General features: G+C 46.7%; 1 protein-coding gene across 3 annotated transcripts in view; it reads left to right on the top strand.

Moving 5' to 3' along the window:
• The window catches only part of GABRA3 (gamma-aminobutyric acid type A receptor subunit alpha3), a 77,787-nt gene that overhangs the window by 43,844 nt on the left and 8,590 nt on the right, over window positions 1–25,353 (top strand). For 2 of the 3 annotated variants that reach the window (XM_062584529.1, XM_062584531.1), the window contains exons 5-9: window positions 3,186–3,406; window positions 12,385–12,467; window positions 16,580–16,723; window positions 18,443–18,595; window positions 22,101–22,312. In XM_062584529.1, coding sequence (XP_062440513.1) covers window positions 3,186–3,406; window positions 12,385–12,467; window positions 16,580–16,723; window positions 18,443–18,595; window positions 22,101–22,312 — 813 coding nt within the window. Of the gene's footprint in view, window positions 1–762; window positions 846–3,185; window positions 3,407–12,384; window positions 12,468–16,579; window positions 16,724–18,442; window positions 18,596–22,100; window positions 22,313–25,353 lie in introns of all 3 variants that reach the window. The other variant, XM_062584530.1, reaches the window with a different exon arrangement.

The raw sequence follows: 25,353 nt of genomic DNA, 5'->3' as shown, positions 1-25,353 counted from the left end.
AGGCGCTGCTCTTGCAGGCAGGAGCAATGTCCTGAGGCCTCCTCCAGCCCCTCGGAGGCTGGAACAGTTTCATTTACTGTGCTCACTTGGCCATGAATGTCTCTCTGATCACCCTACTGACAGTCCTAAGCTAGCGAACGAAGGAGCTGGAAGAGAAATAAATGCATTTCATGCCAGCGCTTGCCCCATCACACAATCCCATATTGCTTTGGAAAGACCACTGCCTCCAGGGTTAAAAGTTAACTTACTGTCCCTGTAGCCATGAGCGTTAATCTCATCTGAGTTCTCTCTCTAGCTCACTTTCTTTCATACCACAGCAGAGAGACATAATATATTCAGCAATCTCAGCCCTTGGGGAGTATCTGATAATTACTTCCAAGGTGGAGCATATTTGATTAAGGGAGTGTGTATAATGAACTGTGAAGAAGAAATATGAGGTATTGAAAAGAGGAAGATATTCTCTGCAATGTGATTTGACAAAATGAATTTAAAATTAGGAAGACAGTTGAGGAATAATAAATTATTTCCCGCCTCTTGTGCTTTAGTTCCATGTATTTTACAAATGCATAGCAAATGTGTTTTAGCATGCACTTCTGGTGTTAAATGCAGTCAGAAATGTGTGTGAGAGAGAAACCTTATCTCCTTGGGAAGCAAGGGGAGAGCCCGCTGTTCTGGTGTGGTTCCTTTTATCTCAGGAAGTGGGAAAGTCCCTCCTTTTACTCTTGCATCTGCCTGATGATCTTGCTCCTGTCCCTCCCACAGCCATTACTCATTGCCATGGAAAGCCTTTCTTGTGCAACTTGATGCAGACAGAGGCTGTAATTACGATGATGGAGGAGAAGCAGGTAAAGTTGCTGCAAATAACAGAGGAGAGTAGCTGGTTACTAACTGTGGAGAAGAACATGTGGACCTTTTCCCCAAGATGCTCAAAGGGACTTCTAATCTCCCTTTCCATTTGGCTTATAAAATTGAGCCTTATTGGACCTGACATATGCCCAAAACTTGAGTAGTAAGTAGTAGTAAGCTTTTCAGCTGTGCCTTAGTTGCTGAGTGGGGAAAAGTCAAGGGAATTTTATGCTTTGGAGGGCAAACTCAGAAGGAGGACTGAGTCTTGATGGCTTTGGTTACTTCCATAGAGGGAAGAAGAACATGACCTAGAGCTAGGCATGTTCCTTGGAAGCTGGGACTTGGAATTGATGCTCTCCTGGAAAGAAGGCTGGAGAAGAGGGTTAGGATCACAACATGATTTCTCTTTCCTTCAGGAGTGATTCTTTAACATAAAAGAAGAAAAACAGGACATAGAAAGGTGTTATAAAATGTTTTCTGTTTGTTTTGTTGGTTGATTTTTAATAAGAGCAGAAAGCTGTGAATAAGATAGCTCTTCTCCTGATAAAGGCTTTTCCCAAAGCTGCCTCCTGTGGCTGCACACAGGCTCAGTCTTTTGTTTTGGTTTCTTTACTGAGCTTAAAACCCCAAAGGGAGGTTGATCTTCCATGAGGGAGCAGAGTATCTTGTACAGGGGCGATAAGATCTTCTCTTTCCTTTCCCCAAGCCATAATCCAGAAACCTCACATTTGGGCAGGAACGCCTGTGTGGCTGGGGAGCAGGGATGAATTTCTTTACATAGATGCTTTCATTTAGGTAGCATCTGCTGCAAAATCTTGCAGAAATTTCTGTGACCTATAGGAAACCGATGTGCTGCAGCTCTTAAATGCTGCTGAGAAGAGCTGCAGGAAAGAAATCATTCACATAGATAAGTTTAGTTACTCCTGCAGCCTCCGGATACCCATAAATAACAACTATGAATCCACAGCAGCATTGCAACAAGAACCAGAACAGATTTTCCAAAGCCCCCATCTCTCTCTGCCAGCCTCGTGAGCTAATGAGCCCTGCTTCGTTAGCGAGCTGAGGTATGTGTAGCTCAGGCGAGCGGCTCCAGGCTGCCTTCCTGCCCAGGCAGTGGTGAAGTAGATGCTAACTAGCTCATGCAGTTCCCACAAGTGGTGCCAGTCCTGAGTGGGCATGGGCTGGTTTGAGTTAGTGGGAATGGTGGTCCCATATGCCAATATTAATTTAGTTTTTGCCCTGATATGGCTGTGATGCCTTCATCGCGGCTTTCCTGCAGACAGAGGTTGGCGAAAGAATAGAGGAATAAGCAGCTCAGTGGGACATTGTAACCCAACAGCACTCAGCTCTTAATCGTGGAAGAATCTACAGAGCCTGTGGTGTTGGTGCTCCAGTATCCTGCCCCTGCCTCAAGGCCAGGGCTGCGCTGCTGCCATGGCACAGAAGGAAGAGCTGGGGGTCAATAGGTGAACGGGTGTCCCAACAGTAGGAGAGGGGCAAAGGTGGGGAGCAATGTGCTGAAGAACAGCCGTTTTGCCCACGCTTGGCCCATGGTGTTATATTGTTCCCATAGGTTCCAGTGTGCTTTTTGCTCCTTTTTAAACTCTTCTGCTAAGATGGCAAAAATCAAATTTGCCAAGACTACTGGCAGTTGGCCCTGGCTATGAGATTGTAAAGAGGTGACCTCTGATCACCCCAGCTGGAGTTTGGGCTCGTAAATAGGTTTTTTTTTTTGCTTATGCTCACTAAAAAATGAAAGTCACAATGTTTTAATGACAAGTTCATGAAGGCCTTGATTCAGTGCTTTGCTTGAAAGGCACTGATGCAGAGGTGACTGAGGGAAGCACATCATTAGAACAGTGTCCTGAAGTTCTGTTTTAGGTGTAAGGGTAGAGTTATCAGTATCCTTCCCAATTTTCATCTTGGATAACTTGATTTTTGCCTATTCAAATTCTTGTGCAGTTGCATAGCATGGTTCCTTCTCCCTACGAGGTCTGTATAAAGACGCTGGTGCAGCACAGAGAAGCAGGCTACCCCAGAAATGGCTGCTTTCCACTGTAGGCTGTATTGCAGCATGTCTGCAGTCTGTCAGAAACACTGAGATGCAAATGTTGTGTTAAAGTCATTATACAAAAGACTGCAAATGTCTTTTATCCTCCACAATTTTCTCTGTTGTTGTTAATCCCGAGTTATTGTTGCATCATGCTTCGCTGCCAACCAGAGAGTGCTGAATACAGTATACTCAACAACTGAAGACATTTATCATTTCTTCAACCACCTTGCTTGCAATGAAGAACTAAGTAAAACAAGAGTTATCTTTCTCTCCTCTCTCTGCAAAGGAATACACCATTGATGTCTTTTTCCGGCAGTCCTGGAGAGATGAGAGGCTGAAGTTTGATGGGCCCATGAAGATACTTCCCCTGAACAATCTGCTGGCCAGTAAGATCTGGACTCCTGATACCTTCTTCCACAATGGCAAGAAGTCTGTAGCCCATAACATGACAACACCCAACAAGCTACTGCGCCTGGTGGACAATGGCACCCTCTTGTACACCATGAGGTAAGGGTGTTTCTCCTGGGCTAGGGTCTTCCAGGTCCCTGCACACACGCACCAGTCAGATGTTCCTATATGCCTGAAAGCTATCCATCCATGTAAATAATGTTTGCCACTTTTGGTTGATATACTAATTTACCTTCCAAGGTAAGCAGACTTATAAATGAAGCAACAAGCTACTTCTAGATGCAAGAGAAAGATATTGAGGGTTTTTTAGGGGGGTGTAAATCTTTGTTTTTGAAATTATTTTCTCTGCATCCATCTCTGAGCAGATCCTAACTAATAACACACTTCATTGAGGATTCTGTGTACTAAGTTGCTGCACAGTCACCTACTTTTAAGGACCAGACAGAATTTCCACTCTTCATAGGAGAGTTGGCTGTGAATCTGCATCATGTCAGCAAGTTTCACAAGCTACCATTGATAAACAACACTGCATTTGTGCAGCAGTTCTCTGATGTAAGTTAGTCCTGCCAGCACCCTGGGGGCCTAGGTCTCTGAACATCAGTGATCTCACGTTACAGATAAGGGCACTGAGGCATACAGGGTACATGAAGGGGGAAATCCATTTTAGCTGAAAGGCTCAATACTGCTTCTGGCTGTCTGGCCTGCATGTGGGTGACTAAAACTCTCCACCATCTGTATCATCCTCTAATGGTAAAATTTTATAGGAGCTGTTAGCGTGAGGCAGCAAAAACAGTTTTTTATGTCGTTTCACTTGTTTGTTATTCAACAAAAAACCATTAGCTTCAGCAAATGTTACCTGGCTGGGAAAGTATTGGATTTGCTCTTGATCTTAGGGCTGGGCAGTAACGCTGGAAGGGGTTGGGGTGGCAGCATCACAAGACTGTTAGGAATGAAAAACCCTGTGACTTCACTTCCTTCACGAGGTTCAATCAATTCAGTAAAACCCTTCAGTGTAGCCCCTTGCTAAGGAATGGATGGAGGAAGGAGAGTCTGGGCCTGTGTCTGCTGTTGCCCCCCTTAAATACAAGATGACCTGGGGAGTAACTTTTCCATAGCTACCTCTAAGGCTTTGCAAGTGGCTAAGATCCCACACAGAGATCCCCAAAGCTGCAGATGTGATTAGTCCTCACTAGACAGAAAAGTACAACCCACTGCACTGGACAGTGTGTCAGGGACAATACAGGGCTCCACGAGGTTTCCTATCTAAGATATCCAGAACGGACATATCTGATGGTTGCTCTTCTCCATGCTGTTAAGGGAAATGCCTGCCCTGGGCAACACAATTTTTTGGCAGCTTTTGTCGGTGGGGGTCCAGAAGGAAGAAGATGCAAGGAGATGGGCTGCATGATCCATGGCTGTGTATCAGACTGAAACTCAGAGACCAGGGTCCCATCTCACTTTGCCACTGGTTTGGCACACAGTCCTGCTGATTAGGGAGGTTAGAGGGAAGTTTGGACCTCTGTCAGATTTTCCCTGGGCTGATAGGACCATGTGCTGCTCCTTTTCCAGGCTGTGCCTTGCAGGTTCAGTCCAGACTGGTATGTTGCCATGCAGTTTGACTCCTGATATACCTCCCAATCCTTCACCTTTTACTGGGCAATACCCTTGAGGGATCAGCTCTGCTGATGAGCAATTAGAGGCACACCTCTTGCTATCTATCTTGCTGTGAAAGCCAACTTCTCTTAGTCAAGGCTTGCATTTATAGATGAAGTTGCTCAGGTGAAACAGCAACTATGGCATAGGCGTCCAGCAAAATTACACCTGTGTAACAATATTTATAGCTCTTGGAGAGAGCCTCTTTATCACTGACCTGAGCTTCAAGAAGTTACAAGCCAGCTGTAGCTGACTGTCCAAGGATTTCTTTTTGTCACAACACAACCTTCTTGTGGATTGGTGCAACATCACACTACAAACTTCTGATCACTGACTCAGGCCTTGGCACCTGGATGATGAGATGACCTTTATGACTGCAGCAGAAAATTGTATTTCTCTATTCCATTCTCTCCAGCTGCTTAGTAATGGACAGGATTACTGTTCCTTCTGCCTCTTCCCTGCTACTCTGCATGCCTTAGAGGGTCAGAGGAAGAACACAGTTTTATTATGTAGTCCTGCCTCTGCAGTCTTGTTTTTGGAGCTCCTGCAAGATCTGAGCAGTTCACGGAAGTCCAGGTAGGGCCTCGATGCTCTGGTGTCAGAGCTGAGTGCAATGAACTGGTAATTGCTGGCAGATTTACTTAAGGTACAGACAAAAACTCAGCTGCTACACAATCTCTGGATGAAATCTCTGGCTCAAATTGTGTGAAGCACACAGATAATCTTCTGGTTCTTCCTGGCCTTGAAACACATGAGAACAGTGAAAGCTTGATTCTGTACTAATGGGATTCAGCTTTGTGAATTTAGGCTTTAAAGAGCTCTTCTGCTCTTCAAAGCAACTGTCAGAGTGGCATGTTAAGGCATCGCGGTTATTGTCAGAGCGGTTCCCAGACAATATGTGCTCAAGGTATGCACTCAAAGGATGTTTTTTCCAACTACCAAGCTGACACATTCAACTGCATACCCAAAGACTTTGCCTTAAGAACCTGTGTTGCTAAAAACAAAGTGAAGACCTTAGCAGCAGTGCGTGAGGACTTGAAAAGGACAGTCGGTGAACCCTTTACTGAGGTGGAGCCAGAACAGCAGAGAAGGCTCAGCACAAAGGTGCCCAGGCTCTGCCCAGAATAACAGCATCACCTGGGCAGCCCCACTGGTGCAGTTTCGCCCCTGGCAGTAAGTCCCGTACCTGCTGCAGCGTGCTCAGGAGTTTGTCGTTTCCAGGCTCCTCTTTAAAAATCCCAGGGCCTCGTAGGGTCTCTGCTACCAAAGGATCTGGGTTGCCTTTACTACCTGGTAAATTGCATTGTCAGCATGCAAAACCCATCCACAGGATGGAGGGGACAGTAAACTTGAGGTGCAACCGTAATTCAGCTTCTGTAAGAATACCAGCTCAAACATCCCTGCACCAGCTCCCCAGTAATGTGGGTGGGCAGCTAGTTTGGCTTGAGCCCACACTGGGGTTGGTTCTAGACAACAGTGTAAATGGACCTGAGCAGACCAAAGCCAGCAAGCTAACCACATGAACATTTGAATATATGAGATCTGCACAGCCAATTTGAAGCTTTTTTCTGCCGTACAGTTTCCAGAGTGGGTCTAGAGGCAGAAATGACCTATTTTCTAGGTTTGGTTTTGTGCAGGCAAACTCTTACAGAGAAGCCATCCCAAGAGGCAGAAATCTTCAGCGATCACCTTATCTCCCTGCATTTTTGCCATCATGGGCTGAAATCTGCTGAGACGGGGAAGATATAATGAGAACTCAGTGCTGTCAGATCCAGTGCAGGGATCCTAGAAACAATTTGGCTTCAAACTTAAACCTGAGCAATTAAACCTAACCTAGATCTGTACACAGCCTAAACCATAAATACTACCTATTTGGCCTGACTGTGGTTATTAACAAACCTCCTAAAGGATAAATCAGGACAAGGCTCATGCAATATCCCTGGCATAAACAAAGTCAGTTCTGCTGCGCAGGGCACTGTCATGTTTTTGTACCACATATACACCAAGAGATTATTTCATTTGTGTCCCAGAAATTGGACTGAGACTCTAGCTCATCCTGCAGCACAGCGCAGGTAACGACAGGGGCTCTAATGACACATCAAAGGCTTTGCTAAGCTCCTGGTAACCATGAGAACGAAGCTGAAGAGGTTTGTTGTACAGTCAGCCCTGGGAGAGGTATGTTTAGCCTGATTCACGCTTCTTGCCATTGTGTTGAGCAGTTCAAAGGACTTCCTATGACTTTAAAGAGAAAAGCATGGGTTCTTTCCTGGATGTTCCACTTCTGGTGCAATTGTGCCAGCAAAGCAATGAAAGAGCACAAAGACCTTGCAGTCTGATATCAAGACAGTTCTGAATTAGTTAATGCTAGTGACCGGGACAGATGAGCTCAAGGATAGAACAGCTGGATTATGCGATTGCTGGCAGCATGGCCATTTTTCACATGCTGTTTAGACTTTAAAATGACATTTCATGGCTCAGATGTCTGGACTGGAACAGCACATCAGAGCAATGAAGCAAACCTCTGAGGCTACGTGGCCATAAGCTCCCTTGTATAGGGTCAGGGGTAAAGAAGAACATTTCTGCAACACGCTCTTTTACCCATATGCTGCAGAAGCTGTGGTAATTGCCTGGGAAGTGAGACACATTCCCCTTAGTTTGACATTTTGACATTTCGTTAGGCAAAGTATTTGGTGCTGAGGACTTCTTCACCAGAAACAGGCCAGGACAGGATAGGCTGTCTGGAGATAAAGCAGAAGCGGGGTGATGTGTACGCTCCTGAGCAGTGATTGCTTCCACAACCCACATAAAAATCTCTGCTAATTACTGCTCTGAAAGCTGGGTGTGTGCGAGAAGGACCGGAGGAGAAGGACCTGGGGAGGGGCAGTAGATTGCCAAGGAGTGTCAGGGGCTGTGGGCTGCAGAGGAGTGAGCAGCAGCGCACAGCAGCAGAGCCCTGGGAAAGACATCTCGGAGAGCCAGCGCACCCTGCGCCCGTAGGGCTGCGGCAAAGGGAGCACAGGCAAGGGAGAACATCCAAGAGAGGGAACGCCTGTATGCCTTTCCCCTTCAGCAAGAAAACACGCTCTGTTCACAAGTTATCTGTAGATGTGCTGACTTCTGTCCGGCCAAAATTGCTGAACAGACACATCATGCTGGAGTGGTTCGGCTGTTCCTTTTATTTAATTTCAGGAGACTCAAAAACTCCTTCAGCTGTGAGCGGAGAAGGTGGCAGATTAGGTTACTTCTTCAGTGGTTTGTTGATGGATTTATTGTGTATTTTGTCATTTACTGGTTCAGCTAACAAAACATACTTTAGTTTTAAAATTGAGACTGCAACTTTGCCACACAACCCCAGAGTCCTCCAGCATCACTGTAAAGTTGTCCCTTTTCCTAAACAGCACTCACTCTTGTCGGCTGTGGCCCAGAGCACGCGGGAGGGCATGACCAGGGCCGGCTTGTGCCCAGCTGATTTCTGCTGCTGTTCTGGCCCTAGTGAGGGCAGAGCCAGGCTAAAGGCATCGATGGCATTTCTGGCAGCACTAAATGGTACTCTAGCACTGGCCCTGCAGCCTGGTGCCTTGGAGCTGTCCGTGTTCAGCCTTTTTCAGTGGCCGTTAATTACAGACAAAATTTGCGACTAGTCCAGTGAATGAAAATGACCTTTCTGATTTTGGGGAATTCAGAACATGTCAGAAGAAAAGCACTGATCTGGAGGAGAGGCCCTTTGGAAAGGCTGACTTTGGGGACACCCAGCTAAGGTCCTTTTGAAACAAGAAGGCAATCATTGAAGCTGAGGAAGGAAAAGGAAGGTTAAAAGGAAAAGGCTTGCATGACCTGAGGGAGGCAGGGGGAATGCTGAATTTTGTGTGCAAAGGCACCAAAGTTATCTTTATGCCAATGACAGTGAAAAATACTAGAAGCAAAAAAAATCCATTGCACTTGGAAAGGAAGCAGAAAGAATTGAACAGTGAGATCGTGAGGACATACTCAAAGTGCTTACAAACGATAAAGTTCCTCAAGTAAGTTTCTAGCTGACGGAAAAAACATCACAAAAGGAACAGAACAGAAGGAGCAAAGCTGCCTAGTCTGCTGCTTGCTGCCAGGTTTTTCTACCTGCTTCTTGAAATCCTTATCTTCAGCCAGATTACAAGAGAGGGGCATCAAATGGAAGGAGCAGTTGGTTGGTGCATTTGAGTCCCCAGGAGAAAACAATTTCAGTAGTGTGATTGTAGGCTTGTGGAAATCACTGTCAGTCTTCCCATTGGCTTCAGTGGGTTTTGGATGAGATCCTGAAGTGGTCAGCTCTGCTTCTCTGTCAGGCAAAACAGGTACAATCGGTCCAGTGGTGAAGAGTAGCACAAGTCAGAGGGAGTAATTTGTTTCTGAAGAAGTTACATTAGACCACGTGCTGGGTCTCTGGCAGGCTGAGGAAGCTGAGCTGGGGCAGACCGTAATGCAGGCAGGAATTCATTGTCAGCTCTTGGTTGGTAGAAAAATTCCCAGAGGACAGGGTGGTTACTAGCCATACGCTAGTAATCGTTTAGAAAGGATCTGTCAGACTCAGAGAAGGGAAGGCCCTTGGTCTCTAGAGCATGCAATAGCCTGGGTGCAGCCTTGAATCGCAGAAACCGTAAGCCACTGGGTACTCAGAGTGGAGAGCAAGGAACAGATTGCTCTGAATGCACCTGGATCTTGTACTCCTCTATAAGCAGCCGCTGATCTCTATCAGAGGTGGAGACTACCTGTGTAGACCTGTTAAACCTGCTCTAATTACTCTGGCCAGGGTATGAAGAACTGCTTCAGTCGTGGTAGGTTGGTTGAGAGCCCTTGGGACCCAAACGTGAGTGGTGATTCAACAGCCAGCCCCTTGGGGCTCCAGTGTAGCTAGTCCCTGGGGGAACTATAGGACCATGTCTTGCTGCTGCTGAATAGTTAAGAGCTGTTTTCCAGAACTGAGCCAGTCCTGGTTGAAGAGTTATTTTTTTTTTTCTAGCTCTTCCCTGTGTGGGGTAGCTCCCGATGCGTGGCGATGCCTGTTCTCCCTGTGGGGTGGATGTACCCAGGGGAGACAGGGCAGCGGCATCTGGCTCTGAAAGGAACAGAAATGAACGTTTACTTCTGTTGCAGCGAGAGACAGTGAGGTAACACCGAAGCACAGTGGGGAAGGGTTCAGAAGGTTTATGGGAAATTGTACTTTCTCTTTCCTTTGCCAAGCTTGTACAAGAATAGGTCTTAGATTGCCCCACAGTGTAATCTGCTGCGCTATACCCCTGTGACCACTGCAATTGTTCCACTCCCTGACATTGCAAAGGGCAAATTCACTGAGGCACAATCTGGATTTTAAACTCCTGCTGTGGGTGCTCCTGGTCATGCAGGAGTGTTTGGCCCCACTGAAGTTATGGCAGCTTCTGTCTTTGCCTCTCTGCTTCTTGATGCAATGTCTCTGCAACTCCCTTTCGGGGAGGTCTGGTCAGGGATGCCAGCTCTCAGATCTTTTACAAGAAGCACATACGTCTTCAAGTCTTACAGATTTGATAGAGTGAAAGGGAGACATGGAGGACTAGAGAAAGGAGTTTCTCTGGTGGTGTATCCTGGGTTGTGCACTATGCTGGGATCCACCAAAAAGCAGCTAAGGGAAGTGCAGGGGCAGGAATGCTCTGAAGCTCTTACCAGGAGCTTTTCTTAGCCCTGCGGGAAGATAAGGATTCTTAGGGGTTAAAGCTACCATGATCTTCAGGGTTGAGTGTAGGTTGAGTGTGGGTCAGTATCCAGCTCTGAAATCGCAAGATTCGCATCCTCACCTGCCACAGCAAACTCCCTAGCTGGCAGAGAGTTTCCACCGCAGTCTCTTCAGTGCACTCACAGCCAGTAGCAAGCGGTTGTGCGGCTGTTTTTCTCATGCCTTGCACAGAGCGTGGGTCCTGCTTGTCACAGCACCATCTGCCGCCCTGCAACAACCATCACTGCAGCGCCTGTCCTCGCAGGGCCCGAGCTGGGCAGGTTGGCTGTGCACGAGAGAGCCATCAGGTGCCCAGGCTGTGTGGCTGCTGAGGCCCCCGGAGCTCCCGAACCACATCATTTCTATTTTGTTTTCCCAAAAAGATACTTAGAGTGATTTGGGAAGTGCTTGTTTTTGTCCAACAAAACTCTTCAATACCAGCTTTAAAAAACAACTTCTTTTCCAAAATCTTTTAAGGTTATTTCACATGAAAGAAACCCAAATTTTATTTTTTATTTGTTTTGTATTCACCTAAGCCTGAGTTTTTCTCTGTAAAGAATAACTTTCCTGAAGCTTTTCAGTTTGTTAAAATGTTATTTGCTAGTTAAAGGAAAATATCTCAAGAGAAGCTTTCCCCTATTCCTTTTGACCTGACTTTTCCACAAGCCACCTTCAGCCTTAGTTCTATTCACTTGCCCTTTGCATCTGTCTGTTGCTCCTGCCATGTTTTATTTGTTATTTTGCCGAGCCATCAGAAGTGGTTTCCTTTACTGACCAAACAAATCCTTTAGAGGAGATGATATTTGACATGTCTTGTTCTCCTTCAAAAGCTGCTGGTTTTACATTATTCCAAGAAAGAGCATGAGTTTAGACCTACTCTTTATTAGAACATTTGCAAGAGATCCTTTTACGTCTGGCTGTATGTTCTCTAGCTCGCTCTTATAATTGTGCCTCCCTCAAGAAACCACTTCATGACAAGGTATCCCACAGAGAAAGATTTGATGGATGTGTAACATGCACAAGGTGTCCTACCCCCCCCCCCAGGACACATGGTTGTGCATTTTCCTGCGTACATCCTCTGCAGTGCCATGGGTGAAAGGGAAGAGCCGTGAAGGTTAAGCTGCTCCTCTCCCCCTAACCCCCATGCTCAGAGGTGCACCTTGCACCTTGGTACAACAGCTGTGACTTCATAACTCTGTTTTGCTCCAGTGACTAACTTTTTTTCAACAAGCCCAGCAACAGTGCAGTTTCCTGACTAAATAATCTATCAGCCCTCAGCTCCTTCCAACCATCTGGAAGAAAAGGCCATGTTCTGTGTCACTGGAAGTCCTTTCCCTTTGCTTTCCAGCATGGTCCATGAATTGTCCCCTGGCACAGGTTGCACCAAGCATTAATGAGCTCTTTGTGCACAGTGCATAAGCAAACAGAAATCCTGGGCTTTGGCAGATTTTCCGATTGCACTGAGTGAATAAAGATGAACTCTGTCAATAGGGTTGAGTTTATAAAATGGGAAAGGTGGCCAGATCTGCATGCCTGCTGTTCTCTCTACAGCTGATGGCGTGTTGCCCAGAGACCTACAGTTAGTGACCACATTGAAGCTTTTGTCACCTCTGACAGATGCAGGGCAAAGATGCCGTGACAGAAGGGCCAGGTGGGAGCTTCCATGGCCATGTGTTTTTGATCATGCCTGTTCTTTGTGTTGTAGGCTAACGATTCACGCAGAGTGCCCCATGCACCTGGAAGACTTCCCAATGGACGTGCATGCTTGCCCGCTGAAATTTGGGAGCTGTAAGTACCCTGATCAGCCCCTGTGAGGAGGTGTGTACAGAGCTAAAGAACAGTCCTTTGTGTGGCTAGTGTGTTCGGGTATTTTATTAACAGTGTTATTAATTATGGCATTATTGCTAGTGATAACATGACCAAAGTATTTCACACATGCATTTTCTGACATCATCAGGAACGAAGAGAGAGCGTACCTATGGGTGGTTCAGACTTGCAGGATGAGTTATGCACCTGTGATTTTCTGTAAATTTGCTAGATAAGTAAGTGAGAAGAGCAGTTTCTCATTGCCTTCCCTGCGTTCAGTAGGTGATGCTGCCTCTTCAGCACTGCCTTAGCAGGACCTGCCTTGGTGGAGAACTCAGAGATGCTTTCCATTCATCACCAGGTGATTCTTGGGGCATGGGACTCAAATCTGGGAAGACAGCAGTGACGTCTGCTGCCAGTGTCATGTCCAGCTTCCTTGCACCACTCCTGCCAATCTGCTGGGAGTCTGAAAGCTCTGGTTTCTCCAGCTACAGACTCCTGTGGATCTGGCAAGCTCCAGTCTGTAAGGCAGGCCACATGCAAGCAAAAGGTCCTGGACCTAAAAACAAGGGTTCTGGTTTAGGGAGGATTTGCAGGCTTATGCCAAACTGAAAAAAGCTTCCAGCTTTCCAGATTTGCTGCTACTGTCTGGGCTTCTCCATATCTTGCCTGGGAACAAGGTTCCCTCCTCTCCCTTGTGCGCAAATTACATTTTTTTTTCTTTTGTTTTTGATCCAAAGGGAGTGAGAACCAAATTCCAAACCACTGAAGTTCACCATAATTTGGAAATAATTTCCCGGTTCAGCTCTGCAGGTCCTACAAACTAAGTGCTGCTGTCAACCTACACCTGTGTTAAATGGAAGAGTTGTCTGCTTCCAGCTAAATAAGCTGAATGAGCCCCCACCAATGATCTCCCTTCAAATTCTGAGAAAACAGACAAAGCACAGCCTTTCTAAACTGATACTTCCTATCCTATAACCATTTAGGATTTGCAGTTAACTAAGGAGAAAACTGGAAAGTTTGATTGACACCAAAAGAGATCATGTTTATCATGTGCATCTGCTCTCTGCCTCATGACACGAGGCATCCATGAAACTGGATTATTCAAAACTGCTAAAAGGAAGTAATTTCTTATGCAGCATCTAATTAAATATGGAACTTATTGCCACAGGACATCACCAAGGCCAGTAAATTAGCAAGCCTTAGAGAAGGATGAATTATTAATGTTAATTGACCTTGTGAGAAGGATTGTTAAACCTCATACCTCAGGCCTAAACTCTGGGATTATTATAAGACTTTCATGAAGGCAGATTACTGCACATCTACTTGCTTATAATGTTTCTTGGTGAAGAAAAGAGATTAATACATGTATTTCTACTGGAACATCCCTTGCGGTTCTTCTGTTTTTCTATTATTATTATTATTATTATTTTACTGATTCAGCCTCTGAATGATGGAATTTTTGAGAAAAGCATCTCAAAGAACTGCTCTTGATTAATATTTGTATGGGTATTTCTAAAGAGTCCATCAGAATAGCATCTGAGCGCACTTCTGGTATAATAGAGTAGGATTAAAACTGTACATACTGAAAAGCTCTCTACAACTAGGAGCTGCTCATTTGCAAGAAGTTTGTGGTGGGTTAAATTTGTACATAGAACGGCAGTGCTGTTGTGCCTCTACTTCACTGCATGTGTTCTTTAAAAGATAGCTGAATTTGCCTCAGTGACCACTTTCTAGCGATCCCAGGAAGCTGAATGTCTCCTCAGTGACCTCCTGGCCCTGAGCCACGGTGGTAGCCACACAGAGAGGGAAGGCAGAGAGCTCACTGGAGAAATGGAGGGCTAGGCGCATAAAACAGCTTCAGCTGCCCACCTACAGGCCTTGTGCTCACACTGTTCCTTGGACCGGAGTGCAGTGGACATGATAGCTTTATCGACCTCTGTACTCCCTAGGAGGCGGATGTACACAGCAGAGAACCACTCTTTCTGAGCCAGTTGTAGACGTTTGTATGGCAACTGTCTGACACTGGGGTAGCAGAAGATGTTACTGGAATTATCTCTACTAAATGTCAAGGAACTGTCCCTGTTCGGACTGTACTAGACTGCACTGCAAGCTTTGACATTAAGCAGAACCAAGTAGCTTTGGATTCAAGTTCCTATGCCTTGGCTACGTGACACCAGAGGCCCTCTATCCCAGAGGACCAGATTAATAGACTACAGTATCTTCAGGCATGATGGCAAAGTGGCCAGCAGTGAAACCGTGGGCACATTTCCTCTGTTGACTGAGGCTGGCCATGGGTGAATCTCGACTCACATGGCAGAGAATGCTACCCATCAGTGGAAGTGCATTGGCAGAGCTGTACGAAGCAAAGCCTGAAGGAAAACAGATTTCTGCAGGAACATCTAAAGAGCTGGAAGGAGAGGCTGGAAAACAGTGTTGCACATCAAGCTAGAGCTGCTGGCCTTATCAAAAGTGCTTAGATAGCACTGTGGCATGCTCAGAAACATTGGCTGATCATCAAAATCACTCACTCTGCTTCTTACAGTACCTACTTAGCTTTTGACAGGTTTGCTAAACCTACAGAGCAGAGATAACAATGATTGTTTTAAAAATTTCAGAGAAATCTGTTTATCCTCAGAAACAATCTTCCACAAAGCAGGATCTGAGAGATTCCCTGAGCTGAACTGACCTGTTGCTGAACCAAACAGATAGTATCTTAGTGTCTTAATAGGAGAAGCTAATGGAATCAGCTCTGATGAATCAAAAGCTTCTTCAGCCTTGAATGGTGAACTTTGTTCCTGCATAAAAGGTTGCACAGAGTGGACATAAGGCTTGGATTTGTTGGGGAGACCATAGCATTTCTGAAAATTTCTGAAAAGCATAGGGTATAGGGCTGACAGTACAGAGTGTGCAGGTGGTATTGGGAAAGGGAGCAGATAAAGGGACAAGCAGGGGTCTGGCCACAAATGCTTGTGCATGTGGTTATAAATGTGTATTTTAGAGGCATTTGTGTATGGCAAGCTGGGGAAGTGGGGTAGAGGGGGGAACTTGCAAGTCCCTAGAGGGGTGCCTCGGCTCTGGGCCCAGCGCCACCTCGCAGTGGCTCAGCAGCTCGTGTGCTGTCTCTGTGGCAATGTGCAGGCAGGCTTATCTCAGCACTGCATTCCCTCACTGCCTGGCAGAGTGGCCTGCAGGCTGGCAAGTGGGGGCATGCAAAAAGGGGGCAAAGCAGCACAGGGAGCAGGCACCTATTGGTGCTGAATGCAGGCTACCTCCCTGGGGAAGAAAGTTCAAGAGCAGGAGAAAGATAGTTTCTTTGCGAGGATTAGAGTGATGCTTCTGGTTTTAATTCAGTGAGCACAACTTTCCAGAGAACAAAGGGAGCCTGAGCCTGTGGTCTCCAGAAAACAGGTTGCTAACCCTCAGGCCTCTTCTTTGGGCAAACTCAGGGATCTCAGCTACCTGGGCTGGCGTTCTGCATGTGACATTGCACCTGAACCCTAAAGGAGGATGTCAGAGCTGAGGGAGGCCTATCACCACGGGTGTTCAAGTGCATACAAAAAGCAGCATGGAGGGAGCTGAAGTTGGAGGAAGAGTCCCACTGGCCCAGGGGAGCAGGAGAGCTTCAAGACAGCCAAGCTTCTGCTGGGAGGAGCTAACTATGAGGAGCATCCTTTACCCCTACTCTGATGTTCCTCTTGCCAGCAGCTGCTACCATGGGTCTCCAGGGCTCTGGCCGGGCAGGGCTGTGGCTGTCTTGCTCCCTCACAGCTTGCTGGCCTGGGCAGCTTCCTGTTTTACCTCTGCTTGGAGCCAGCCCTTGCAGTGTTAACCTGTCCAGGCGTTGCTCTGTACGACATAGCTCTGCCCCTCTCTGCCTTCCAGTTCCCTTCCAGAAACTCTAGCTCTCTCTTACTCATTTGATTAACATTTTCTAAACTGGCTTTGTCTCTAGCCATGCTTGGCAGTGCTCATCTATGTGGCTCTGAGGAATACAGAGTAGGGATTAATTTGGCTGCAGGCTAATTTTGGTATATTTTAGATCATTCAGAAGCATGAACCTCATGAACCTCTTTCTTCTTTCTGCTCTGCAGATGCCTACACGAAGACAGAGGTAATCTACACCTGGACACTCGGGAAGGATAAATCAGTAGAAGTAGCAAAGGGGGGATCACGACTGAACCAGTACGACCTGCTGGGCCATGTTGTTGGCACAGAGATGGTTCGATCCAGCACAGGTACAGTGGTCCTTGTAGGACCAGGAAGGGATGCCTGGACTGAGTGCTCTGTCAGGTGTGGTGAACCCAAGGGCTTTTAATACCACAATTTGTAGAGGCAGTGCCTGTAGGCAATGAAACACTGCCGTACTTCCCAAGCCACATGCTCTTGGAGAATGTAGTTGGGGATGTCTGGGGTAATCACCAAGAAGCAGTAAAGTGCTTAGGTTTCTGTAGCTTCCACTGGGGAGAGCCTTATTGCCTATACCCTGTGGAAAATTGTGGTTTCAGTCATCAAAAAATGATTTGTGGTGTGGAAAATTTGCCCCATCTTGCCCAGTTGGTCCTTAGTACCATGGATTCATTTGTCTTGGATCTCTTTTCAGTCCCTCAGGAGAGTATTGCAGCAGGGGAGGTGAATGTAACATGATGTTCAATATGATTTTCACTGCATCTTCTTGGACAAATATTGTCATAACTATTAGAAGATTCTCCCAAACAAATGTTTCCTCTGATTAATGACCATTATTAATCATCTTTCTCTCCCATCTGCTGCTCCTCCCTTTTCCTCTGAATCCAGGTAGCTTCTGTTATCTTGTGTATTTCTCTCTCTTGTTTTGTTTGTTTGGTTGGTTTTTTACTTTCTCTCCCCCCCCCCCTCCTCGGCTTCTGTATGCACCAGTAACTACTTTTGCAGTAGTTTGCTCATTTGAGGATATTTCCTCTCTGGTTCACTTGATTTTAATAGTGTCTGTCTGTAACAACTCCTATCATCTCCCTTGGGGAAATGTGAGGAGTCTAGGGAACTAACCATCATAATATCAGGCCCATCTCTGACTTAAGTTGTAGCAAAATGTACAGATGAATAACCTGAAATGGCAAGAAAGCTGCTAAAGGCTCCTATGCATAATGACTTAGCAGAGCCATGCTCACAACAAAAAGGCAGAATAATAACAAAATATCCAAAGCTTCAGTGCCTCATTTTGAGTGGAGGGATAGGGCAATGAAGGAAAACAGAGACAGCTGGTCCTGTGGTTTGCAGCTCAAACTTTTAATACAGAACCTGTCCTGATTTTTGAGATGGTAAAGTGAGGAAAGGTGGAATATTTGCAGGATTGTCATAGAAAACAAAATCCTTTGCCCTGAAAGCCTATTCACACAATGTTAAGGTCTCTCTAGTTTTAAGGGCCTTACCCACAATGGCTCAGGTGGCCACCTGGGCTGGGGAGAACAGGGAGGGGAAGCTGTGTCAGGAGCAAATCCAAGGTGCGTCTCATACCGGGGTGGAAAAGGGAAAGCTATGCCTCTGTTCATTGGCATTGACCTGCCTGTGTTCCGCCCCCACTGGCAGCAAATTAAAGAAGTCCTCAGAAAAGCGCTTTGAAAGAACTAGTGCGCTGCCCTCCCAGCTGGTGGAAGCCACCGTGGGCTTAAGCCCAGGCTAGCACCTGGCCCAGCACAACCCTTGTGCGCGTGGCGTGTGCAGTTTAGCCGGTGACGTGCTGCAGCATGTATCCCTCTCCTGTACGGCTGTGAGGGCAGCTAGCAGTGCCATGAGGTCATGGCACACCTCGCCAGCGCTAATGTGACACACAAGCTGCACTTTCATCTCACATGGACCCAGAGGGTTTGAGAGTTTGCCCAAGACAGACCTTAGCACTGCGGAGATAGGCTGGTGTTCAGCTGGCCCCATTCTGGGAAATAAACACTGTCCTGCTGCTGTGACCCACTGTCTTGCAGGGGAATATGTGGTCATGACTACGCACTTCCACCTCAAGAGAAAGATCGGGTACTTTGTGATCCAGACGTACCTGCCCTGCATCATGACGGTCATCCTGTCACAGGTGTCCTTCTGGCTTAACAGGGAGTCTGTTCCTGCCCGGACCGTTTTTGGTGAGTCTGTGAGTACGGTCGTATCCTGTCAGGTAGGGGAATAGAGGCAACACAAACCACAATAAAATGTTGTTTCACCTCAAACTGTAGCACTGAGCAATTTGGTGTATGAAGTGGGCTCTGCTTCCTGGTCCGATCCATGCCTCCACCACGGCACCTGGGCACTCGCCGGCAGGTGCCGGCACGCAAGGGCAGCCAGCAGGGTGCACCCTGCGGTGAGGAGGGGCAAGGAGCTGATGTGTTGCACCTTGCAGCGACTTCGCTGGCTTGCGCTCCTGGGGGCTGTTCATCCTTCCATGAATGTAGCTGGCAGCAAAGCCAAATGTTCAAGAGCCCTGACCTCTGGCTAGACACATCCTGCTTGGAGCAGGGCTGGAAAGTGGAAGAGCTGTGAGGAGAACAGAAAGGCTGAGGAAAGAGACTGGCTCCAGGGAGCGGCTATGAGATGAGGAATGGACACCAGAGCTGGTAGTCTCTAGGCCTTGGCTGGCATCAGCGAACCTGCCAGCCACTTCCCAAAATAGCTCCCCATGTCCTCCTCATGCTCCTGCTTTCCCTAAACTGCTGCAGAAACACACCTGTACATGTTCCTGCTACAAGCCCAGCCATAAATATTAATAATAATCAAGATGTCAGTCTTCTGATTGTATGCATTTCGCCATGTCTGCTTATCTCTCTTGGCTTTTGAGCTAGGAAGAGGGCAGGTGTGTGGGGAAGCATTTAAGGATCTCCCTTTGAAACCACAGATATGCCTCTGGTCAGACCTCTTCATAACAGATTCCTGGGTTGAGGCAGTACAACTGCATCTTGAATATATTGTTGTTGTTTTCTTTGGCTGGTTTTAGATCCCACTCTGAGGTAAAATGTTAGGCTGGCATTGCACATATATTAACAGCTGTAGTAGATGTTTGATAACAGAATTCCTCTGCACTCACCTGCCAAGGCCCTGAGTTCAGGATCTTTGCCTGCAACACTCCTCTGCCGCAGGAGCAGGTGGAGCCTGCGCACAAGATTGGTATAGGTAAAAAGGAGAGTGCACACCAGCACATCCGAAATGCCAAGGCCGATGGAGCCAGTTTATTCTCCTCTCCTATCCACGGCAGATTCATATTCACAGCAGATGACTGCAAGTTCTGGCTGTGGCCTTGTTTCTCCATCCCAATACTGTGCTCTGCTGAAGCCAGGCAGGAACGTGTTTCCTGGAAGCAGTAGTGCTGTGGAGATACCACTTAACAGAGAATATATTGGGCAAAAGTTATCAGGCAGAAAGGAGATATATGTGGCCACCTGGTGATGTTTCTAAATAAGGCCAAAAAGTGTAAAAGATCCTAAAACGTTTTATCTGCGGCAAGAGTCATAACAGAAGTAGTCTCTCAAAACCCAACAAAGCTGATGTCCTTCCTGCTTGACCCCATAACGCAGCTCCTCTACGCAGGCCTGGGCCTTGTCCCTAGGACACAGGGAGGGTCACAGGTTGTTTTGCAGCCTCCTAAATTGACTAAAATGGAATCATGACAATTTCCATGTTTACTGGTGCTGTGCAGCTTAGGTAGTGAACAAGCTTTAAATTTTGCGGTGCGCCGTGGTTTTGCCATGCCGGCATTGGGCTGCCCTCCCTTCACCAGTCAGGGGAATCTGACAGCGATTCCCAGGGCCAAGTGCAGCTGCAGAGTAGAGTGGCCCATATGGCCAAAAGCGGTTTGCCCCTGAGAACTGCATTGAACAGCGTTAACAGTGAAGAATAGGTGGGTACAGCTCCCTTAGCACCTATGTTTTGTTGTTTTCATCCAGCAGAAGGAAAAAAAGTTGCTCAGAGAGAAGTTATATGGGAAATAGGACTAGGTCAGTCTTATGGAGACTCATCCATGAACTTTCTCCGCTCATGTCTCCATGCATCCTTTGCAATATCACCCCACGCAGCTCGCACCCCAGCCCTGCTGTCTGTCCAGGCCCCACAGGCTCCTGTGGCTACATCAGTTCTGGATGTCCATGCACTCCTGATGCCTGGAGCAAGCCTTTCGTCAAGCATATTTGACTGCCTCTTGTTTTATCCTGGTATTTTTAGTTAGGCAGGTTTCCTCAAGCAGCAGCTAAGCTCAGGGTCAGCAGGAAAGAGCTGACTGAAAAATTAAAACCTACCTTTCGTAGGATATTGTGAAAAATGTCTAGGCTCTCAAATTGCCTTGCTTTGGAGTTCTCATTTTTTTTAATGGCAATTGCTTATTCCATCTTTTTTCTCCACAGAAAGTATTATAAACAGTGTTGCTGAAACTGTTCAATTACCGGGAGTGTGGTTTGAAGGAAGTGAAAATAAGTCAATATTTTTATAATATTTTTAATGCATTTTTAATTGAAAAGTATATTATTAGAGAAAATGGACAGCGATGGTTGTTTGCTTTAACAAAAAAGCTTTAAAAGGCATTTTTCGACAAGTCATTTTTTAGAGAATCGTTGTGACACTCATTCTGGCAGCTTGAGCCACTCACTCGCACCTGGTCATGCTGGCAGGACCGAGGTCCTGCCATCCATCTATGTAGTTCACAAAACATGATTTTCAAAATGTTCTGAGAACTATGTTGTGTGACGGCCTAGTTTCTGCTCCTCTGTGAAGATCACAAACTCCTCTTCAGCCATTATTTTATTAGTGTTATTTTACCATAGTAGAAAGCAGAAGCTTCTCCATGACAGACTCCATGGGAGGGAGCTGGATCGATCTAGCTTTAGGGAACTTTCACTACTAGCAGACAAGGCATTAAACTCCCCTGAGTAAACGCATGTGTCGACTTGGGAGCCACAACTCCTTTACAGTGAGCTGAGATATAGTAGATGAGAGTTTAGGGCTGGTTCATCTCATCCTAATGTAGGTGTTAGTCATTGGTCATATAAATAGGAGTTATTCAAAATGCTGCCAGACAAGGCCCTGATTTGAGCCAGGGCTGGGCTAGTTCCCATCTGGTGTGGGAATCACAAACTATTTTGTGATTCTATGAACTGCATCATGGACTCGTGTTGAGTAGGGCTCCCTTAATGACAGTAGGAACATTGATCACGTAACTTAGGGGACAGCATCCCTAGTTAGATGACAGAAATGCCAACCAAGTGGTCTGAGGAGAAACTGAGACACAAAGATGTGAGGTGACCTGCCAAAGGCTATCTTGCATGTCAGTGACAGAGAAGGGAACAGAATTCAATTTTTTATCCTGGCCTGTGTCCTGCCCTCTTAACCTTGGCAATTATTGTCTCATGTGTCGCTGCCATGGACATATCATCTCTGATATAGGTGAGGGCCATATGCATTGAAGCCCCTGTGACAGAGGCCGGACCATACTCCTTGCGTGTATGGTGGCATCTCCTGCTCTGGGGGGCGGGGCACAGCTGTGGGCCAGGCCAGTGTGACCCATGACAAATTTGCTTGCTGGTTCTGCCTTGGTAATAGGATAGACATGCTGAGGGGTATGATGTGTGTGAGATTTGTCAGCATCCCTGTTTCCTACTCTTTCCACAGGTGTCACCACTGTCCTCACCATGACCACCCTAAGCATCAGCGCAAGAAACTCCTTACCTAAGGTGGCGTACGCGACGGCCATGGACTGGTTCATAGCCGTCTGTTACGCCTTTGTGTTTTCTGCGCTGATCGAATTTGCCACAGTCAACTACTTCACCAAGCGCAGCTGGGCTTGGGATGGCAAGAAGGTGCTGGAGGCCCAAGAGATGAAGGTGAGCACCATGGCCAAGGCCAGGGAGGGAGGGGGCAGTGAAGAAACGCCACACGAGAGAGCTGTGCTGGGACCAGGAGTGGGTAGCATGCAGCCCTGCAGCACTCCAAGAGGCTGGATGCTACTCACTGGGGTCCTCAGCTCAGGTCTCAACTGCAGCGGTTCTTGAGGGCCAAGGGAGGGAGGGCTTGGATGGCAGGTTGCTGCAGTTAGTTGGAGGAAAGAAAAACAGTCCTGACTGCTCATTTTTTCCTCTGTCCCTCTGCATGACCATTAGCCAGTGGAAATGTGCATGCAGCTCTGGCTATTTTGGTTTGCTCCATCAGTGGTCTTCTCTCTCCTTTCTTCTTCCTCTAACCTGTAAATGCTCCACTCCACATTGCTAGCACGCTGCATGAACCCAGATATGCCACGGGATGCCAGGCTTGCTGATGAAAAAGGTCCCGCTCTGCTGTGCCCCTGGGGACAGGCAGCCTCCACCGTTGGTCTCCCCAGGCATGGGGCAGCAAGGGGTGGGGGGAGGCACTGATGCAGTGTTACCCACAGCTGCCAGCAGCTGCTGCTTTGTGCACTCAGGCAAAGAGGGTGGGTAGGAAGCGAGCAATCGGAAGCAGCAACTGGCAATAAATTAGTGCCTGGCATCACCTACATTTTCCCTTCTGGCTTCGGATCAGCCTTTCTGGCAGCTTCCTTCCTGACAGCCACTACTACCCCATGCTCATGCCCCCTCCCGCCGAGCTGATTTAATCTAGGCTGTATGGAGAAATCACTTACTGTAGCATGCTGCTCCTTGTTTATATTTATTGAATCAAATTGAAAAGTTTTGTCCTTGTTCTTGGTTCTGGAACCTTTATATTTCTCCCTTGCATATTAATGCGCTGTTTAAAATTGTTGTGGGGCTGTATGCAAATATCTGGCAGAATTGCAGTAACTTTTGGGAGGACAACGCCCAGTCACCTCGCTGGAATGGAGGTCACAGCAGGCGAGCGGAGGCCTAGTGGAGAACCACAGCCATGATTGTGTGTTGAATGCCTCTGTCTTGTTTCTTGGACTCTCTCTACCAATTTGCTTTTGCAGTTGTGATCTGAGCACCAGGTTCACGGCAGAAGGACTCCAGAGGAGGCCGGCTGATGGTCTTCCACCTCCATCGAGAACAATAGCACTAACCTGGCCCCTAGAGAGATCAGAGGACTGTTTTCCAGGTCATTGGCATGAGCGAAGGATCAGAGCTGGTCCTTCAAAGCAACTATGTCCTTTTCAGGGATTGGCAAATCAGTACAAATTCAGGATTCACATAGTTTTGGACAGTTATGTGAACAGAACCCAGCTGAAAAAATATCAGAGGCTCAAGTTTCAGTTTATCATCAAGCCCCCCTACACACACACACACACCTTCATTTAGTTCTTGTCCAAGTACTGCAAAACTGAAATTACTGAAACAATAGGGTAAGACCATGCAGAAAGCTGGCACTCATGGTAATTGAACAAGACAAAGTGGGAACAGAAATGGAAATGGGAGCACTCCATGTGAGAGTATGCTGGAATTGGAGTCAGGCTGGAGAACCAGCCAGGACTCCAAATTTCTGGATACTTTTTCAAGCCAATGCCGATCTTTATCAGGCCCAAACTTAGAAGACTAACCCACCTTTGATGTCTCTGCAGCTTGGGAATTCTGATTCTTCCCCATCCTCTCCATCACCTGTTTTATATTCGCTGCTAATATTCCTGCCCGGAAGCACCCACTCAAGGAGAAATCCTCAAAGAGTGATGGGCTTTCAGGGAGTTTGCAAATACGATGCATCGCCATATTTGCTCTTCATCTTTATTCCATTGAATATTTCCAGGCAGAGCATTTGCTACACAATGAAGGTATTTCACTGGCTGTGTTTCAGCCTCTAATTAGCTCTTCTTGAAACCACTGACAAGCCAGGTGGTTGAAGCCACAAAAAAAGAGGAGGCAGAAGAATAACTATTGGCATTTTTAAGTATACATGCCAGCAGTAAAACTACTAGTGACAAGCCCAGGTTGAGCTGCGGTCTTTGGAGAGCTATCCTCCTAGCCAAAAAAAGAGCACTCCTTATCGACACGATGGCAAGGATACTTACTTCAGATTTGATTGCTTGCTTGCGTGAACAAGAAAAAAATCAGCAGGTGTCCTCTTACCTCAAATGTAGACAGCAGCAATGCTTCCTATCACATTTAAAAGAAATGGCTGCCCTGGAAAAACTGCTGGTCACTGAAAGGCGTTCCTGCAGTGTTTGTTCTATCAGGGCTTGCTCCATCCTTTCCTTCTCTTCATCCTTCTCTCCATTTAGACAGGGGATTCTGCGGGGCAGAGCTGTTTTCAGGGTAGGTTTTCATCAGGGTGGATCACAGATCTCTGCATCATAATTGATAGTCCTGGCTACAGGCAGTTGATCTATTGGGATTTGTCTGGGAGTTACTGTATCCTTTTTCTGCAGTTCTTTAATGAAAGCCAGGCAGACCTCACCATAGATGTTACTAGGAAGTTCTTGTAGCCCTCACTCTAAGGTTTGTCTAATGCTTCTTGGAGAATTTCTAAGTCTTTCTTGCCTGCCATCACTAAGTGTGGATAAAAAATTTTCCTCTCTTTTTGTGAGGCAGAGTGGTTGTGACCAACTTAGAGGTACAGACCAAACTTAAAAGAAGTATCTAGGTGCAATGCAGAAAATTTGTTAGTAAAGATGATTTTAAAAAACATCACTGGGCAGCAGGTGGGAGATGGTAGTAGTGAGTGAGAGGCCAAAATAAAACAAAGATGACTGATTTAAGTAGCCAACAAATCTCCGTATGTCCAGTATCCTCAAAGGATCCCATTAAAAGGATCCTCTCAGCTGACATCTGAAGGGACCGTTCAGCTAAGGAAGCCACTGGGAAGCTGCCAGCTTACCTCTCAGGAGAGCTTCACTCCCAGATGCAGAGCTTTTGGACAGAGGGACTGTGTCCAAACAGAGAGAGGCCCTGTTGAATCCCATCCATCCCATGCATAGGGATGGCCATCTATGGAGCCAATAAGGTAA

Source organism: Rhea pennata, chromosome 11 (genome assembly GCF_028389875.1).
Source record: "Rhea pennata isolate bPtePen1 chromosome 11, bPtePen1.pri, whole genome shotgun sequence".
NCBI classification, from domain to species: domain Eukaryota; kingdom Metazoa; phylum Chordata; class Aves; order Rheiformes; family Rheidae; genus Rhea; species Rhea pennata.
This window is presented reverse-complemented; position numbering and strand designations above follow the sequence as displayed.